At 44.9% G+C, this 20,451-nt stretch overlaps 3 protein-coding genes across 11 annotated transcripts in view; 1 reads left to right on the top strand and 2 right to left on the bottom strand.

Moving 5' to 3' along the window:
- Positions 1-3,132: 3,132 nt before the first annotated feature.
- chodl (chondrolectin) lies at positions 3,133-8,611 on the top strand. Its single transcript, XM_022765777.1, has 6 exons — positions 3,133-3,308; positions 3,777-3,961; positions 5,537-5,736; positions 5,930-6,013; positions 6,163-6,259; positions 8,530-8,611. Exons 1-6 carry the CDS (start codon positions 3,195-3,197, stop codon positions 8,609-8,611), a joined length of 762 nt encoding a protein of 253 aa, XP_022621498.1. The 5' UTR covers positions 3,133-3,194.
- A 571-nt stretch (positions 8,612-9,182) lies between these two features.
- LOC111236874 (endothelial zinc finger protein induced by tumor necrosis factor alpha-like) lies at positions 9,183-14,451 on the bottom strand. Its single transcript, XM_022765772.1, has 4 exons — positions 14,330-14,451; positions 12,071-12,303; positions 11,469-11,819; positions 9,183-11,120 (listed from the first exon to the last, which is right to left on the bottom strand). The coding sequence occupies exons 2-4, from the start codon at positions 12,288-12,290 to the stop codon at positions 9,688-9,690; spliced, it is 2,004 nt and encodes a 667-aa protein (XP_022621493.1). The 5' UTR covers positions 12,291-12,303; positions 14,330-14,451; the 3' UTR covers positions 9,183-9,687.
- A 2,481-nt stretch (positions 14,452-16,932) lies between these two features.
- Positions 16,933-20,451, bottom strand: part of LOC111236872 (receptor-type tyrosine-protein phosphatase mu-like) — a 113,826-nt gene continuing 110,307 nt past the window's right edge. For all 9 annotated transcript variants that reach the window (XM_022765762.1, XM_022765763.1, XM_022765766.1 and 6 more), the window contains 5 exons: positions 19,939-20,070; positions 19,701-19,826; positions 18,185-18,348; positions 17,765-17,900; positions 16,933-17,058 (listed from right to left, as the gene is read on the bottom strand). In XM_022765762.1, coding sequence (XP_022621483.1) covers positions 17,005-17,058; positions 17,765-17,900; positions 18,185-18,348; positions 19,701-19,826; positions 19,939-20,070 — 612 coding nt within the window. In that variant the 3' untranslated portion in view covers positions 16,933-17,004. The remainder of the gene's footprint in view (positions 17,059-17,764; positions 17,901-18,184; positions 18,349-19,700; positions 19,827-19,938; positions 20,071-20,451) is intronic.

Here is a 20,451-nt window from a genome sequence, read left to right as displayed (position 1 = left end):
ATGTACAGAGAGCTAAAACTGACTCCTCAAAGTTTGACTGCAGTTTTCATCCATGATGTCACGTTTACACCTGGACCTCCATGTGTCCACAGACTCACTCTCTCTCTCTGTGTCTCTCTCTTTCTCTGTCTCTCTGTCTTGTTACTGATGGATGTTTAACAGCATCAGAGTCTGGTTGTGTCACACGATCTGATCCTGTAAAACACACACACACACACACACCTTCCTGTCCACTGGAACAGTCAGCAGCTGCAGACACTAAAATCAGAGACTCATTTTGAGACGTTCAAAGACAAAAACACAGAATCCTGAAACACACAAACAAGAATAGACCTGACTCTAAACAAAGAAGAAAAAGAGTTTGATGACTGAGACACAACATGAGACCAGAGTCACAACACAAAACAACAACTAGGGGTGAATGGATGAATGATGGATAGATGATGGATGGTGGTCACAGATCAGGGAAAAAGCTTCAGAGCAGATCTTTGAATGGTTCAATGTTTCCGTGCTGCATTCAGGGACCCTACGTGACTCCAGTCGATACAGCCTAGTGAGCGACACTGAAAGCAGCTCAGGCTCGTATTGATTTCCGTTCTCTATCAGAGGAACAATAAACTGCTGCTGTCGCATCACTGCACACGTTTCCCTCCAGGTCACAACCATCAACACCAGTTCACCGGCCAATCACTGAGCTCGTCTCTCAAACACAGCCGTGTTCAACACTTCACATCAATCTGTTTTTCTTCTGTATGAATCAATGAGTCAGATTAAATATCGTGATACATCATGGAGCCCAATGAATTATTTATATAATCACAATAAACACGATGAAACAAACTGTCTCATTACAGCAGCTGAATCACTAGACTAGGAGCAGGGCAAACTGTTAGCCTAGCTTAGCACAAAGACTAGAAGCAGAGGGAAACTGTTAGCCTAGCTTAGCACAAAGACTAAAAGCAGGAGAAACTGTTAGCCTAGCTTAGCACAAAGACTAGAAGTAGGAGAAATTTATCATGTCACATTATTTAGAGAAGTGATTCTGATGTGTCAGATATTAATTCTAAACATCATACACACACACACACGAAACATGAGTCATGAATAATCGTGGCTCGAGGTGAAACTTCACCTCTACATGGATCGATAAAGAGAGTGTTGCTCATAACTGCAGCAGATATCAGAGGAGCGTGGGGGGGTTATATATTGATCAGCTGCTCCCCCATCCCTGTAAGTGAATTAAACTTAACTGTATGTGTGTGTGGCCCCCCAGGGTTTAATGAAAGAGGAGGTTACATCTGGGCCCTGTAGGGACGATCGATCAGAAAGAGAGAGAGAGGAGGAGAGGATGGGAGGAGGATGGGAGGAGGGGGAGCGGATGGGGGCAGTCAGCAGCGTCTGCAGACAGAAACAGTTTCTCTTTCAAGCTTCATCAGAGAACCAGAGAGAAACTGGAGAACGAGGAAACATGGAAATAGAGGAGGGAGCAGGGCTTTTATTTTGAAATTTTATAAGAAAATCACTACATTAAAGAAATCAATATCAGATCTTATATATTCATTAATATCTTCATTTTTATTTTTGTGTTCAACGATGACATTTTACCCAGTGATGCTGTCGAACCTTGGGGTCGTCATGGCGATGATGGTCGACCAGGTGAATGGAGCACGGGTGCTGAGCGGTAGGTTAAGAAAATAAAAGTCTTAAAATTAGTTTTTCTGTCTTTGATGTAAAAAGTCGTCGTCTTGATTCTAATGCTCAATGAGTGAAAATATTAATGAATGTAATTAGCATGAAATCCATTTTAAACCTGTGTTTGGATGAAGGTTTTTTTGCATTAACTCAGGTGAAAATTCAGGGATGACTTTTATGCTATTTGGTGAATTTAAAGTTTTTTCTACCCTTTGAAAAACCCTTAAATGACTCAGTTAATTCACTAAAATCCCTTCATTTATAATAATAATAATAATAATAATAATAATAATAATAATAAGTTAATTAAATCCAAACTGAACTAACTTTCTTTTCGGGAACTAAATTAGTGGGTCTGTCAGTTATTTTGTAGATTGCAACCATTAAATCTGATATAAAACATTAATAATCATAATAAACATTGTCTCGTGTGTAGGTTTTTTTTTCTTGGAGCTTTTCTCAGTTAAAGTAAAATTTCTGATGAGCTCAGTTTAAATGATCTGTGATGTTTGTATTTCTAAACCCCAGTGAACATCCCATAATAATCCACAGACTCATGAAGGTCTGAGTGACTCCAAAACAATCTGTTGTTTTCCACTGTTTATCTTTATTGTTGTTTTCCTACTTGAGACAGCTGCCTAGCAACAGTGGTGGTTGATAGGGTGTGGCTTGGTGCTCTCTGCGTTGTTGCTATGGCGTTTGGAGTGGTTGCTATAGCACCTGCAAGTGGTTGTTGTTGTATTTTGTTAGTTAATAATAATTCAACATGTAATGAATCAATCTAGGCTCCAGTGACACAGTGGCTATGCTAACAGAGCTAGCTAGTAAACTAGCTGTAGCTGGTGAGCTAACCGCTAACTCTTCGGGCTAACGCCATCAGTCACAGAAGCTTCTGTCTGACTGACACACACACACACACACACACACACACACACACACACACACACACACACACACACACACACACTTACATCTGCTCTCCTTACAACCTGAGCTGATAATGATTGTTCCAATGAAGCAAATCTGAGTTTGGGGAGGGGGGTGGGGGTGGGGGTGTGTGTTTGTGGGGGGGGGGGTTAGACAGATATATATGAAGCTATTTAGTGGCTTTAACAGTAAAGTGATGATGGTGCAGAAGAGAATCCAGCTAATCACTTAAAGTAGCTCTGAGTGTGTGTGAGGCTGTTTTAACCAGTGTGTATTAATCACTGCAGCTATTCACTGTGGACACACACACACACACACACACACAGAGACACACACACACAGAGACACACACACACACACACACACACACACACACACACACACACACACAGTGATGGTAAAATGACAGACTGTATAGAGACACTCCAGCTGGTCCAGATTTAGTTCTCTGCTGAAGTCACAGAGGTCAGGTGGGATGAAGCTTCCTGGTCAAGGTGTGACTCTGTCTCTCAGGTCAGACGGTGTGTTCAGGTGGCCCAGGACGTCCCTGCTATAAAATTGCATATTTCCACGACATGTCGAGTCGTGTTGCGTTCAGGGAGGCGTGTCGCGTCTGTGAGATGGATGGAGGGTCGCTGCTCAGCATCGAGAGTCCGGCCGAGCAGACGGACATCGAGAACCTGCTGCAGGTGAGATGCACACCTGCTCCTCCTCACCTCCCTCTATTCCTCCTGTCATCTCCTCCTCTCATCTTCCTCCCCTCCTCTCCTCCACTTATTTTCTCCTCTCATCTTCCTCCTCTCCCCCTCCTTCTCTCATCTTCCTCCCCTCCTCTCATCTCCCCCTCATTGCCCTCCTCTCCCCTCATCTCCTCTCCTCCTCTTATTTTCTCCTCTCATCTTCCTCCTCTCCTCCTCTTCCTCTCCTTCTCTCATCTTCCTCCGCTCCTCTCATCTCACTCTCATCTTCCTCCTCTCCCCTCGTCTCCTCTCATCTTCCTCTCTTCCTCCTCCCCTCCTCTTATTTTCTCTCATCTTTCTCCTCTCCTCCCCTCCTCCTCCCTTCCTGTCATCTTCTTCCTCTCCTTCTCTCCTCTCTTCTTCCTCCTCTCCTCTCCTCTCATCTCCCTCCCCTCCTCTCCTCCTCTTCGCCTTCAGGAGCTGCGTTCAGGAGCGGTGGGTGGGGCAGGAGGAGGCGCAGGAGGAGGGATAGCGGACGGTGATTTCTGGATCGGTCTGACTCGGGTCGACGGAGTGGATCAGTCTCGTCCTGAACTCAGCAACACTTTCACTTCCTGTCCACAGCTCTACCACTGGACTGACGGAAGCCCCGCCTCCTTCAGGTGAGCAGGAAGTTCAAGCTGCATCAGATGATGGTGGTGGTAATGGTGATGATGGTGATGATGATGATGATGGTGATGGTGATGATGATGGTGGTAATGGTGATGATAATGGTGGTAATGGTGGTGATGGTGATGGTGACAATGATGATGGTAATGGTGATGATGATGGTGATGATGATGGTGATGGTAATGGTGATGATGACGATGGTGATGATGATGATGGTGATGATGATGGTGATGATGGTAATGGTGATGACGATGATGATGATGGTAATGGTGATGACGATGATGATGATGATGGTGATGACAATGATGATGGTGATGATAATGATGATGGTGATGATAATGGTGATGATGGTAATGGTGATGACGATGATGATGATGATGACAATGATGATGATGATGACGATGGTGATGGTAATGGTGATGACGATGATGATGACGATGATGATGATGATGGTGATGACGATGATGATGATGGTGATGGTAATGGTGATGATGGTAATGGTGATGACGATGATGATGATGACGATGGTGATGACGATGATGATGATGATGGTGATGACGATGATAATGGTGATGACGATGGTGATGATGATGATGATGACGATGATGGTGATGATGATGATAATGATGATGATGGTGATGATAATGGTGATGACGATGGTGATGATGATGATGATGACGATGATGATGGTGATGATAATGGTGATGACGATGGTGATGATGGTAATGGTGATGATGACGACGATGATGATGACGATGGTGATGATGATGACGATGATGGTGATGATGATAATGATGGTGGTAAGGGTGATGATGATGATGATGGTGGTGATGGTGATGGTAATGATGATGATGGTGATGATGGTGATAACGATGATGATGGTGGTAATGGTGATGATGATGATAATGATGATGATGATGATGGTGATGATGGTGGTAATTGTGATGATGATGATGATGATGGTGATGATGATGACGATGATGATGGTGATGATGACGATGATGATGGTGATGATGATGGTCATGGTGGTAATGGTGATGATGATGATGATGATGATGGTAATGGTGATGATGGTCATGATGATGGTCATGGTGGTAATGGTGATGATGATGATGATGATGGTGATGATGATGATAACGATGATGCTGATGATGATGGTGGTAATGGTGGTAATGGTGATGGTGATGATGATGATGGTTGTAATGGTGATGATGATGACGGTGATGATGATGGTGATAACGATGATGATGGTGATGATGATGGTAATGGTGATGATGATGATGATGATGGTGATGATGATGATAACGATGATGCTGATGATGATGGGGGTAATGGTGATGATGATGATGGTTGTAATGGTGATGATGATGATGGTGATGATGATGATAACGATGATGCTGATGATGATGGGGGTAATGGTGATGATGATGATGGTTGTAATGGTGATGATGATGATGGTGATGATGATGATAACGATGATGCTGATGATGATGGTGGTAATGGTGATGATGATGATGGTGATGATGATGATGATGATGATAATGATGATGATGATGATGATGATGTAGGAAGTGGTATTTTGACGAGCCGTCCTGTGGAGGAGAGGCCTGCGTCGTCATGTACCATCAACCAACAGCACTTCCTGGTCTGGGCGGGGCTTATCTCTACCAATGGAACGACGACCGCTGCAACATGAAACACAACTTCATCTGCAAATACCAACCAGGTACCATTAGCCAATCAGCCCTAGTCTTTGATAAACAAACAGGTACCGTCAGCCAATCAGCTTCAGTCTGATAGATTCAGGTGTGTTGGATTCCTTGTTTCTTTTAGAGAGCCACGGTGTGACGGGACACACACCTGGGGGGCGGAGCACAGGTGAGCATGATTCACTTCAGTGTGACTTTTTGCAGCACCACCATCAGGTCAAAGTGTGTGACAGGTGTGTGTCATGTCCTCAGAGACGACGGCAGGTGGAGGTGAGGTCAAACAGTCTGCAGGAAGTGAGGGGGGTCACCCTCAGGTCATCACGGCCGGAACTTCAGGTACAAACTCCTCTGACGTCTGACCCCTGATCTGTGACCTGGACTGGACAGATCTGATGTGGTCCGGTGTGGACTAACTAGACTGGACTGGACTGGTCTTGTCTCGTCTGGACTAGTCCAGTATTTACTGTCTGTTTGTCTCTCCTCAGGCATGCTACTGGTCTACGTGATCATTCCCACAATCCCCCTGCTGCTGCTCATCCTGGTGGCTTCAGGGACATGTTGTTTTCAGATGCTCAGTAGAAGGTGAGACTTGACCGCAGAGACTACATCTCCCAAGATCCTCTGCTCCTCTGTTAGAGCTGAGGCTGCAGGTTTGACTGTGTAGAGCTCAGTGATGACGAGTCACACACGGGAGCAGCTGTGTGAATGTGTGTGTGTGTGTGAATGTGTGTGAGAGAGAGTGTGAGTGTGTGAATGTGTGTGTGAGTGTGTGTATGAGAGTGTGACAGTGTGTGTGTTACCTGGCATCAGTCCAGGTGTATGCAGGCTGCTGCTGAATCAGCTCTCAGTCTGTTAATGTTCAGTTTCACTTGTGTCGTTTTATTCTGCAACACAACACCAATCTGCCACTGATGGTGAACGCCTGAAGAGAAAGAGCTGCACCTGAAGCACCTGCTTGCTCCTTCACACTCTACCAACACATTTCCTTCAAAGTGTTTTAGCTGTGTAGAATCTGAACTTTTGCAGACAGTGAACGGCTCCCTTCTTTCAGTCACTGATCTGCATCACTAAAGACTGAGGTTATCAACCTCTCCTGATCTAGAATCATCTCCTTGTGGTCGTATCCCTCCGCCACTCAGACTAGTTCCAGGTCACATCCTGTTTATCCAGAATCACAGAAAATATTTAACATTTCTGTGACATTTTATCATAATTGCTGAATGTTTGGACCTAATTTGAAGAAGTTCCTTCAAGGTATTACAAAGATATCATGTTCACAAGGCCAAAATCATGTTTTGTGAGGTCACCATAACCTTTGACCTTTAGCCACCAAAATCTAATCAGTTCATCCTTGAGTCCTAGTGAATATTTGTGCCAAATTTGAAGTAGTTCCTTCAAGGTGTTACCAAGATATTGTGTCCATGAGAATGAGGTTTACGGACAACCTGAAAACAAAATGGCTGATCTGACTGTTGCCGGGTGGATGAAAGAGAAACCTATACGCCTCTGCTCTTCAACTATAAAGCCCCAGTGATGGGCTTTAATACGAGGAAAAAATACAATGGAAGGAGTTTTGAAACATTTTTCATGTTTTTAAAGATCATTTCATTTTCTAACATAAAAACAATATCTTTGTTTTCATTATTTTTACGTTTTGCAAATGATTTCTTGGCCCACTACCAATACCTGTGGTACACAGGTTGGGAACCACTGGTCCAGAGCATTAAAGACTTGAGCTCACGTTAAAAATCAGGGTGTCGTCATGGACGGGGATCTTAGTGTCAGTGAACACATCACAGCTGTAACGTCATCTGAGGAACAGCTGTGTCCATCACCCTCTCCTCATTGGGTCACCTGATCAGACCATCACACAGCTGCAGCTGATTCACATTCTGCTGGTTCTGATTAAACAGAGCATGTTACTCCAGCTCTCAGGTCTTTACTGACCTCCAGTCAGATTCTGAATTCAAAGTTTAATTATTGTCTGTAAGTCACTAAATGGCCTGGGCCCTAAATATATTTCTGAAAAGTTCCATGTATAGAAACCTAACGGGTATGCAGGAGCTGCTCAGTTAGTGGAGCCCAGAGTTAAAACTAAACAGGGTGAAAAGTCTTTCAGCCACTGTGCTGCCCCCTGCTGGAACCAGATCCAAAGGATCAAGTCCAATCTGCCCAAACTGTAACTAACTTTAAAAAGACACTAAGAACTGCTCTGTTCTCCACTGCCTTCATTTAATCTTTGCCCTTTAATGAGATATTATGTGTTTAGTAATCTGTGTTTTACACTGTTTTCTTATTACACTTTTTACTTCTATTTTTCATCCTTCTTTTATTTCTGTTAAACTCATTGACTGACCTCTGTGTATCATGATGTTAGACAAACTAATCTGCCTCCAGATAATTTCCTGGAAACTTTCCTCATTTCACGATGAGCTGCTGTAAATCTGTTAATTACAGTCAGTGCCAATTAAGTCTGAGCTGATTATTGATCTGATTGGTTCAGATCCTCCATTATAAGAGAAAGTTACATGATGAGATATTATTGGATTGATGTAACATGCACTCATGTTTTCAAGCCATTTCCATGGTGATGTAGCAGCAGGTGAAGGTGTTGTTACCTACAGTTTAATCTGTGACACAGTGATCGATCAATAAAGCTTCTGGTAAAGTTTCCCTCCGTTTCACCTGCAGGAGCCTGAGCTTCCTGTGCTTCACCTGGTCCAGAGGTGTCTGTCTGTCTGTCACTCACTCACTCACTCACTCATTTGATTGGAAACAGACTCATGTCAGAAACAGGTTGTACCTCTGATAATGATAATGATGATGATAATGTCATCACCTCTCTCCCGCAGTACTCCCCGCACAAAGACTGCCGCCGACCAATCAAACCTGTGGATCTCCAGGACACCCAAACTTGATAGCATGGAGGTCTGAAACTCCACCCGTTGACATCACAGTGACATCAGCACGTCGGCACTAAGGAATGACATCAGTCTTACCACAGCTCAGCCATTCATCATCATCATCATCATGACGTGGTGCATTCAGGAGCAGGTGTACAACAATGTCACAGAGGCTTTAATGGACTATGTAGTTGACTGTATTTACACCTGTGCGCGCACACACACACACACACGCACGCACACACACAGTCTTTTCCTTCCCTTGTCTACCTTCCTCTCTCCTACAGAGAACTCTTCACCTATCTGTTCGTTACATCTGATTGGTTCCCAGGTCTTCACCTGTTGGTTGACCTGTGTTTCCTGTGGTGATGTCATGTTGTAGTGTTGACTTTGAGCTCCCTGAGTCAGCTGGTCAGAGCGCCCCCTGCTGGACACATCCGACCTCACGGTTTAAAGAAACAGTTCAACATTGTGTCAAATGCTTCCTGTCAGAGTCTGGTGTCTGTATGCAAACCATGCTTATTTTAGCTTAGCTTAGCATGAAGCCTGGGAGCAGCCTCGTCTTGTTTGTTTAATCTATGTAAAGAACTTGGAGTAAAGTTGTCTGTTCCCACGTGACCTGAACGCACCATGAACTGACATCACTTTGAGGAACCTGATCTGAGGTCAGCTTCTGATAAAACTGCTAATTAACAAACTCATTAACTGTCCCACTGATTACATCTGAAGCAGTTTTCTGTCATTGTCATAGAAACGCCCCTCAGTTCATCAGCTGACTATCAGATGTTTGTGTTGTTGTTTTGTTGTGAATAAAATAATTCCTGTCACTGTTTGTTGTTATTTAGAATTCAACCAATCAGCTGCCTCCCTTTGTTGGTTTATAAAAAACCGCTGAGGACGATCATGTGACATGACTGAAAGCTCCAGGACAGCTACAGTTTGACAAAGATTCAAATGTGAAGAAACAAACCTTCTGAATCATGTTGACGTTTAATCAATATCTGATCATTATGGATCAATCGATCATCTGATCGTCCATCGTTCACAGATCCATCACATCGTTCTGAGATCAGCTGGCCGCCCTGGGCGTGCTCAGTTCAGAAGGCGTCAGGTGGCGACCAGCTGATGAACTACCTCCGTCTCCTCGTTCGTCGTGTCCTCGAGCCGGTCAGCAGCGGCGTCGACCGCCACCACTGTCTCTTCCTGTTTGTACGTCAGAGCGGGCGTCATGTCGTCGTCAAACAGAATGGGCGGGACTTCCTCGGCCGCCCCCTTCCCCACCCCGTGCATACGCTTCTTGTGCTGCTGCAGGTTCCCGCTGCGGTTGAAGCGGGCGGAGCAGAGGTCGCAGGCGAACGGCCGCTCGCCCGTGTGGATGATGACGTGTCTGGCGAGCTGCGAGCGGCACTTCTTGTCTTTGCCGCAGATGTGGCAGACGAAGCTCTGCGGCAGGCGCGCTCCGTTGGCGTGGACGACCTCGCGGTGTCTCTTCAGGTGGCTGAGGCGTCTGAAGCGGCGGCTACAGAAGTCGCAGGCGTGTGGCCGCGCCTCGCTGTGGATCATGGAGTGACTTGCCAGCAGAGACTTGAACTTGAACACTTTGCTGCAGACGGGACACGGGAACATCTTGGCCGGCGCCGCGCTCTTCCTGTGGCCGGCGGCGCGCTGCGCGTCGTTCACTTTGACCTTCAGGTGGACGCGCAGGTGGTGCTGCTTCAGGCAGGTGGCGCGCTGGAAGGTGCGCATACAGACGCCGCAGCGGTGAGGCTTGTCGCCGCTGTGGATGCGTGAGTGAGCGGCGAGGAGCGCTTCAGATTTCAGCCGCCTCCCGCAGACGCCGCAGGCAAACGGCGCGTCGAGCGGCGGGCTCTCCTCGCCGTTCATTTGGTTGGCGTGGACCAGGATCTTGTGGCGTTTGAGCTGGTACTGGCGGCCGAACTTGCGGCCGCAGATATCGCAAAGATGCGGCCGCTCACCGGTGTGAGTCTGGAAGTGGACGGCGAGCTGAGAGCGGCACCGGAACTCTTTCCCGCAGAAGTCGCAGAGCAGCGAGCTGGGCCGCGGCGCCTCGGCGGACCCCTCCACGTGGACGATCTTCTTGTGGTGCTCCAGGTCGTTGGTCCTCATGTAAGCTTTGGGGCAGAGGTCGCAGCGGTGCGGCTTCACGCCCGAGTGGATGACCTCGTGCGTCTTCAGCCGGGAGCGGCAGCTGAAGGTTTTCCCGCAGACGGCACACAGCCACGCCGTCGCCTCGCGCTGCTTCTCCAGCTTGGCCACGCCGTTGGGATGCAGCCGGTTGAGGTGGTGCTGCAGGTTGTCACGGCGATTGAAGCGCAGGTCGCACAGGTGGCAGGCGAACGGCTTCTTCCCGGTGTGGATGAAGGAGTGACGCGCCAGACTCGACTTGTTCTTCATCACCTTCCCACAGACGTCACACATGGTGCTGTCGGGCTCCAGCTTCACCACTCCAGGTGCATGCTGGGAGTCGGAGTCCAGCCGCACGTCCCCCAGGGCGGAGGGATACGTGTGAGATGCCACATCTGGGTAGGGGGCGGTAAACAGTCAACAAAATAAAATCTGATTAATGACTTTCACTATAAAAAAAAGACATGAAATTATTTTAAACTTTTATTTTTATATTCAAACTGAGTATAAAGTTTAAAAGATCGAATTAATAAATAATAATCATTCAATATTTATATAATATTTAATATTAATCAAATAAAATTCAGAACAAAAATCGAAATTTAAAATAAAATATTAATTATAATAAAAACACTATTCAAATGAAATCTGATTAATACATTTATTTATGACTGATCCATTAATCAGTTGAAACTAGATAAAAACATTAAATCTGAACGTCATTGTTTCCCCAATTCACTCACCTTCAGGTGGAGTCCAGTTGGGATCACCTGTGTCCTCCTCCACCTCCTCCTCCTCCTCCTCCTCCTCGACCTCGTCTCCTTCCTTCTCCCCCTCCCCCTCCCGTTGGTCAGGATCACGTGACACCCGGCGGTGGTGGCGTTGAGTTGGCTTTCGTTTGGTGGTGTTGACGCCCTGAGGAAGCGGTCTCCTCTGGGTCCTGGACCGGGGCTGGGGGGGTTTGGGGGAGAGTCTGATGGCGGGTTTGATGGTTCTGGTTCTGGTCCGGTTGGGGGTGCAGTGCTGCAGCAGAGCGCCCCCGTCTTGTCCATCAGGTCTGAGCTGTAAACACTGCAGCAGCATGGAGGAGGAGCCTGCAGACACACAGATGAATACGTTGACAGTGAAGGAAACACATCTTAATGAGACACCTGACCACCTGTTGAACAGGTATGACCTCCAGCTCATCAGCTGAGTTCACAGGTGACCAGACCAACCCTGAGGCATTCTGGGTAAATCCAGTGTCTTTACTGGACGTGTGTGTGTGTGTGTGTGTGTGTGTGTGTGTGTGTGTGTGTGTGTGTGTGTGTGTGTGTGTGTGTGTGTGTGTGTGTGTGTGTCTCACCTGAGTGTCTCCAGTGACTCAGCAGGTCCACCTGGACGGCAGCGTCTCTCCTCTCTGCTGAGTCGCTCTGACAGCCCACCTCCCTCCTCTCCTCCTCTGGACTCTCCCACTGGCAGCCCACCTCCCTCCTCCTCAGCTCCTCCTCCTCACCACCTTCAGCTCTCAGCAGGAAGACACAGAGCTGTTCTCCTCCAGGAGGCTCCAGGAGACCAGAGGACATCTTTAAAATCCACCTAGACACCAGCAGAGGACAGATCACCCCCCCGCCCCGATCAATTATCGGATCAGTTTTATAATCTAACATCAGTGGATGCACTGAGTGTTTTTCATCATGAGACTTTAAAACCAGAGCAGACAGTCCAGATCCTCTGCTCAGATATTAGATATAATTAATATTATATAATATTATTATTATATATTCATGGTTTTCCCTGCGTAGAGAATTAGGAGGCGGCCGCCTCCGTCAAATTTTGTGCCACCTCCTGATAAAATTCTAGTAGGCATACTTGTTGATGTTTGTAACTGCAACTGTGGCTGTACGCCACTATGGTAATGTAGTGACGCTAGATCGTAATCCGTGCATCAGGCAGAGCCATCCCAAATCACCAAAGAAGAGGAATACGAACGTGCTGGATCTTCTGCCTGTGGAAGGAGGCGGCGACCTGATTTTGCGGCTCTTCAAACAGGAGAATAGGGTTGCCACCCGTCCCGTACAGTACGGGATCATCCCATATTTGAAAATAAAATGATTGTAGTACTTGTTTTCTTGGTATTCGTGGATTTGAATCAATACTGGACGAAATTTATCCCATATTTTCGTTCATGTTATGTCCTAAGTGCTGTGAATAACGTAATGTCAATGAAAACCAAACCAGTTGCCACCTTTTTTTCACATGAAAGGTGGCAACACTACAGATGAATATTATTTCTACATCCAAGCACACCCAGCTTCTTGAAAAGTTTCCCTAAATTAACATTACATCCCATTGTGTATGTTTCTTTTGGCAGAAATCTCTCAAATCACAAATTATTTTAAAAAGAGTTTGTGAGGAGGAGAATCACGAGGACAGGTGAAACGGTACAGAGTGCAGACATCATTAGTTCTTCTAATGTGGGAAAAAAAAAGTTAATTCATGTCACTGATGAGATACAGTTAATGAGTCAGGACTGACAGTAAGCCTAGTTCTCAGCCACAAGTGGAAGGTGCCGGTGGAGAGGATCAGAGCGAGAGAGGAGTCAAGGCGAGAGCACCAAGTCTTAAGAAGTGTGTTAAAGCCAATGTTTGTTTATTATATTTCGACTGACTGATCACTGACTGACTGACTGACTGATCATTGATTGGCTGACTGATGACTGATCACTGTCTGATCACTGATCATTGACTGACTGACCGATGACTGACTGATCACTGACTCACTGACTGACCAATGACTGATCACAGACTGACTGATCACTGACTGACTGACGACTGACTGACCACTGACTCACTGACTGATGACTGACCACTGACTGACTGACTGATGATTGACTGACCGATCACAGACGGACTGATGACTGACTGACTGATCACTGACTGACGACTGACCGATGATCAATGACTGACCAGTGACTGACTGACTGACTGACCGATGACTGACAGTGGAGGAGTTGGCTGTGATTGGTTCTTCTCCTCTGATCAACAGTGTGTGGTCTATCACATTTTCAAAATAAAAGAACATCCACTCCACTGCTTCAAAGTAAGAGTCCTTCATAGAAATGTAGTGGAGTCAGAAGATCAATGTTAGTCTGTAAGTGTAGTGGAGGAACCTTCACAATAAAACTCAACAACAGATACTGGAGACACACTGACGTATAGAACTCAGGTAAATGTTCCTGTTCAAAACACCTGCAAAGAGACAGTCTCAGGTGTCATGACTGTAGATGATGTATCACCCGTGTGACCTGTTCACCTGTGTGCCGGTGTAAGTGAACGTGACTCTTCAGGATTAAACTGACTCTCGGCTCGTTGTTCTCAACCTGTACAGACTGTAGTGATAACTGATCGATGACCTAAGCGGTGATCAGTCTGTTTCCTGTCACTAGTTTTCCAACAATAAAACAAAACGGTTCATGTTCCGACTTTAATCTGAATAAATATTAATATTCACAAACACCAACACAAATTTCCTCTGATGCTAACATTAGCACGATGCTAACTAACGTGTGGTCCCTCTCAGAAAACAGGAGCGGGGACAGGTGAAGCGCAGGTGTGAGGTTTACCTGAGAGCGGAGCGGCTCGCGCTGTGACTGTGAGGAGGATTTAACGTCCACACGAAGATTCAGCTCCGAATCTGTCCGAACTTCAGACGGAAAGCCGACAGAACGGGCCGCACCGGAAACACTTCCACTTCTTCTTCTTCTTCTTCTTCTTCTTCTTCTGCCTTTTCTTCTACTACTTCCTCTTCTTCTTCTTCTCATCCGGTTCGGCGGGTCGGTGCTGCCCCCACAGGTCAGAGGACACACTGCAGCTGCTGCGTTCACTTCAACAGACCCGCTGATACATAAACATCAGAGCTGACGTCATCAGGACAACAATAATCATTGATAATTGTTTTAATAATTATTAAAACAATTACAATCATATGACAGTTAGTTCTGATCCAGTGATCTGATTGGACAGAATCTCTCCATGAGGCTGATATAGGTCAGGGCTATGATTACAGGTTGCTTAGCAACAGTCCAGTTGGAACTATTAGTGTTGGTGTAAACAAATAAATGATAAAATAAACAACCAAATCATAATTTGTTGTTGTTTATTGAACTAAAATGGCGCTGGTAGAACTGCTGTATAAAAGAATCTCACAGTGAGGGAGAGACTGACCTAGAACCGAATCACAGCCGTGCTGATATTCAGTAAACTCACTCCCTGAGTGTGATATTGCTTAAATAATGATAAATAATAATTATGAACAATAACTGTAAATAATTAGAAGCAAATAATAATGAAAAACCTAACCTTCAGTTTACTGCGCAAATGTCACAATATGACAATTGAGACCAGTGTTGACAATATTCAGTTTCTGTTCGTTTTGATATAAATGAGTAAATGAACAGATGTAAAAATTTGTTGTAAAGAATAAACCAGCTGTTTCCAAGTGAAGTGTATAGAGATTTTTAATTGTAGTATTTTGGGATCATACAACATAAATAAAAGCTTTCATTACATTCTCATCAGCAACAGAGCCATACATCGACAGAGTTCAATCAAAACCACAAACACAAGTTACTACGATTTACCCAGAGCCATACGAGACCTGGGTTACATGACACCAGAGCCATATATAAACATCATATATAAACATCATATATGAACATCGTCCAACATGATAGTGTCTCTCTCTCTCTCTCTCTCTGTGCTTCATGAGAACGATGACAGCAATGACACCGACACTGAGAACAACTGAAGGAATAAATATTCTTCTTCCTGCTTCCTCCTGCTCTATGTACATTATTAACACGACACAGACCAGCATCATCCAGCTGCTGAGGAGGGAACAGAGACCACCACCTGAAGGGGGACCAGGGTCCAGACTGGGACCATGTGGTCAGGTGATTCCAGTCCAGTCAGGTTGTATTCTGCAGCAGTAAAAATCAAGCATCACCGAAGAAGACGGACGGATTGTGCCTTTAATATAAATGTTGTTATGTCTTTAGATAGTTGTTTGTTTCTCTGTGGCAAATAAACAAATAAACAGACAACACATGATGACAACTGAAACGTTCATCACACAGTCATTATCTGCTCACTCAGTTTGCACCGTTGCCATGGAGACGTCCATGTTATTCTGAGCTCCTACAGGACTAATCTTTAAAGTGGCAGCAGCTGAAAGCTCTGGACCAAACACCAGCTGGTCAATCATTAAAACTCCTAGTGATCAGCTTATTGATTAATGACTAATCATTCTATCACTTATTTAAACCTCATGTTGCTCCTCGACCAATGAGAGTCCACCTTTAAACTGACATCATCCTCAGACCACCTCCACAGCTGATCATAAAACTGATTCCACACATGATTTATTATGATCAGAGCTTTAAAGGAAACACAGTTTTCCAGATCCTGAGGATCTTCATCCTCTTGATCAGAGGTTTTCACACTGAGAGGCCCCGCCCACACTAGTTAGTTAGTGTTAGTGACCTCGGTTCAGCTGCTGATTTAGTTCACTATTTACACCAAGAGTCAGGCCCCCAGACTTTGCCTGAGGGAATTACCAAAAGTTCATAGCGTTGTGACATTAAACACAGGGTTTCCATGGTTACAAGGGGACGCCCAGAAGCGTAAAAAACAGCAAACAAAGGCCATAAAACGCAAGAAATAATAAGATAGAAGAAGAATGATGAACAAACAAGCCTGAAAGGAGCTAACGCTAACGTTAGCATTAGAAAAACATATAGTATGACAGTATAAACACAGAGTCACTGTGATTCAGAGACTGAACTGTTGAGTTATCTGTCCTGTGATCAGGAATTCCAAATATCCAAATTGGATCAGACCCGGGGGGTGGGGGGTGGGGGGTGGGGTGGGGGGGGTGGCAGTGTGAAAACCTCTGCTCAGTCTCTGGAGCTGCAGGATGAAGGTTTACAGGAAGCTTCTTTAGGTGCTGCTGATGATGATGGTGATGTGTTAGTGAAGCTGGTGATCACAGACGAGACGCTCCACTCCATGTGTTTTGGTTCATCGACACAACGACACAATAAAAACAACAGTGACACACGGTGAGTCTCAGAGTTCAGTCAAACAAGGCAGTGCAAAAACTCCTCCTCCTCTTCATCACTTCCTGTCAGACTCCCTCTCCTCCTCTTCACCTTCAGTCAGTAGTAGACCCCCCCCCCCCCCACCTGTGCAGCTTTATCACTGGAGGAGGATGATGATGATGAAGAGTCTGTTGTTGAAGCTAAGCAGAGTTGAGATACTCCAGAGCAACTTCATAACAGAACTTATACTGTTCCTGCAGAGACAGAACCAGAGGTCACGAGAGGTCAACAGGGGTCATGCAGTATCACTATCTTAATATATTAAAGTTATAATATTGATTATTTTTAATATAGATATACAGTATACAGTATAATACATATAAAATATTAATAATAACAAAAGTTTGAGTCATAAAAAATAAATTCATAACAATGTTACAGAAAATACATTTAAAAGAAAAGGATTATAATATAATATAATTCTAATAAACAATAACAGTCATAACAACTTTTTCTATTTATTTATTTATCTATCTATCTTTATCTTAACTCAGAAATACTGAAGTAAATATTTAATTTTGATTAATGAAAATTATGATAAGAAAGTGATAAGAAATAAAATCAATAAGGAAAATTAATAAATGTAATAATAAGTAATCAAAAAAGAAACTAATAAAATTGAATGTGTTTATCAATATCAATACCACTAATAATAATAACAACAGGAATAATAATTATAATAATTATAATATATTTATATATATATATAATGTCATCCTGCATAAAATTAAGATTTTAGAAAATTTAATTAGACTAAAGTCAAAGAAAGAAATAAACTAAAATTCAATAAATGTTGTTTCTTTGATGAGAACATGATGACAGTGTGATTGTATGATTTGTTATTAAATATAAATTAAAATATAAATGAATCAATATGAAATTATGTTGTTTTGTCTTTACCAGCAGATCCACCATGTTTGGTTTGTTGTTCCTCAGAGTTTTAACAGCGTGAAAGACGTCGACACATCGCTGCTGCCGCAACATCTCACACACTATACTGATGCTGCAGAACACACCACTGCGACCCCCTCCATTCCTGAGGGGGGGGAGAGACAAGGAGAGTGTTGTTCCACTTTTCGCCACTAGATGAAGACAAACCATCACTGATCAAATTTCTGTAACTGTGTATTAGTACTATCACTTTGTGTACTTGTTGTATCAGCAGTACTGTTGTAGTATCAGTGGCAGTATTAGCAGTAGTATCAGTAATACTGTCTGCAGGATTGTAGTATCAGTGGTAGTAGCAGCAGTAGTACTACAGTATCAGTATCAGTAGTAGCGTCTGCAGGAATGTCCTCAGCTCTGGTTCTGGTGTCTTACAGGCAGTGGACCACGGTGCGTCCCTCCCCTCCGTCGTACTCGTCCTGCCACTTGTCCACCTGGTGGACCAGTTTGAGGAAGGAGCGCTTGGAGACGGGTGTGTCCCGGTACATGGGCCAGCCCAGGAACTGGAACTGCTGCACCATGCGGTACCCGTCCTGCGGCTGGGGGGGGGGGGGGGGGGGCACAGGGAGGACAGTGGGGGTCAAAACAAGCTTGGCCTAAACCTAATCTCAGGTCTGTCTGGGACATAACAGCAGGAGAGGGCAGTGAAATGAAACGCACCCCAAAATCACATAAGGCAGCAGGAGGTAAATTAATCAGACACACCCTAAACTAAACTCAGAGAGGAGGAAGGAAGGAAGGAAGGAAAGAAGGAGGTATGGAGAAGGAAGGAGGGAGGGACAAAAGGCAGGAGGGAGGAAAAGGAGGAGATACTGAAAGGGATGAAGGAGGCAAGGAAGGAAAGGAAAGGAGGTGGTACAGAAAGTAACAGGTACACAAGGAAAATGAGGGATATGTGGGATGAAAAGGGGAAGGAGAGGAGGAGGTAAGCAAAGGGTGAAGTGAAGGGCGTAAAGGACGGAAGAAGAAAAGTAGATCCTAACATAAATGTGAACAGACAGGGAGGAGAAAGTGTTTAAATCAAACGCACTGAAATCTAAATCCGACCTGCCACAATGAGGCGAGTGGGGATGGGAGTCTGGATCAAACACAGCCCAAATTTTGTGAGACATAGGGAGGAAAAGAGGCACAAATCAAACGTAGCTGAACCTAAACTCAGCCCGATGGGGAGGTGAAGAGGTTTAAATCAAACACACTCTGATCTAAATCTGGTGAAACAGGAAAGGAAAAGGGGGTTTGGATCGAACACCAACATGGAAATCAAACACACCCTGAATACCTGAGGAGGTAAAGGGGTCAAAATCAAACAACCCTGGACTGACAGAGGAAGATGTTGTTATGCTAACACTGCTAACCCTGTCGGCTAACACACACCTGTGTTCATTAATTCTGTTTTAGTCACAGCTAATGTTGATCTAGTGTTAACTAGCATCACGTAGCAACAGCTAGCATGTGAACTATTCACATTAATGACAGTAGCTGCTGTTAGCAATATGAGGCACTGCGGTCAGCTAACAGCTAAGCTAATGCTAATTTTCAGCTAGCTCAAATTCTGCTAGAAAAAAAAGATGGGTTTGATTTTCACCTCAATGTGAAGCATCAATTAGCAACAGCTAGCATCAACCATCGGCAGCTACTGATGTTAGATCAGTGTCTGTGTTAGTGATATCACCTGCTGGATCCAGCTAGCTTCAATTAGCACTTACTGTCAGTTAACATCAGGTAGCCTAGCAACAACAACATATGTCATCTAACGACAGCTGATCTAAGGTCCCACAGACACCGGTCAAGGTGGATGTGGCCTTGTAGCCACCACTGACTGCGCAGCCAGCAGCATCATCACAGCAACATGGACCACAGAGGCAAGTGATGGAGTAAAAAACAAACGCACCCTGGCTGTGTTGTAGATCCTGAAGATACGGCTGATGACGTCCTCCTCCAGATCAGCAGAGACAAACTCCACCTGCAGGGAGCCCAGACGATGGAGGCCATTCTCCGGCCAGTACTGAGGACACAGCTGAGACAGACAGAGGGAGGTTATTGATCCAGATTATCAATAATAGATCAGATTCATCTGACTCATCTCCTCATGCAGCTGTGTGTGTGTGTGTGTGTGTGTGTGCGTGTACCTGCGCGGGGTCGACATCGTTCAGCATGACGATGGACGTACAGTGGTAGTCTAGGACCAGACGCCAGAAGTCCTTCACCGTGTTCGGCAAGGGATGCTGGGTAACAATGAATGCTGACGGCTGCTTGTAGCTCTATAACGGTAACACGCCATATATGGTTGGTCAAACAGCAGGAAATGACATCACACAGGTGAACAAATGACACCAACAACAACAGCAATGATTTTTCACTGTCTGAGCTTTTAATGTGAAAGGAGCTTCCAACTGACATTTCCATCACACACACACACACACACGCACACGCACACGCACACGCACACGCACACGCACACGCGCACACGCACACGCACACGCACACACACACACACACACACACACACTCACGCACACACACACACACACACACACACACACACACACACACACACACACACACAGTCTGTGGTCAGGTATTTGGTTGGTTTCCATGACGACAGAGTTGTTTATTAGAAAATGGTAGGGTATGATGTACAA

The sequence above is a fragment of the Seriola dumerili genome, unplaced genomic scaffold (genome assembly GCF_002260705.1).
Source record: "Seriola dumerili isolate Sdu_G_001 unplaced genomic scaffold, Sdu_1.0 BDQW01000741.1, whole genome shotgun sequence".
Classification (NCBI taxonomy): domain Eukaryota; kingdom Metazoa; phylum Chordata; class Actinopteri; order Carangiformes; family Carangidae; genus Seriola; species Seriola dumerili.
Note: the sequence above shows the minus strand (reverse complement) of the source record. Positions and strands in the feature narration are given on the sequence as shown.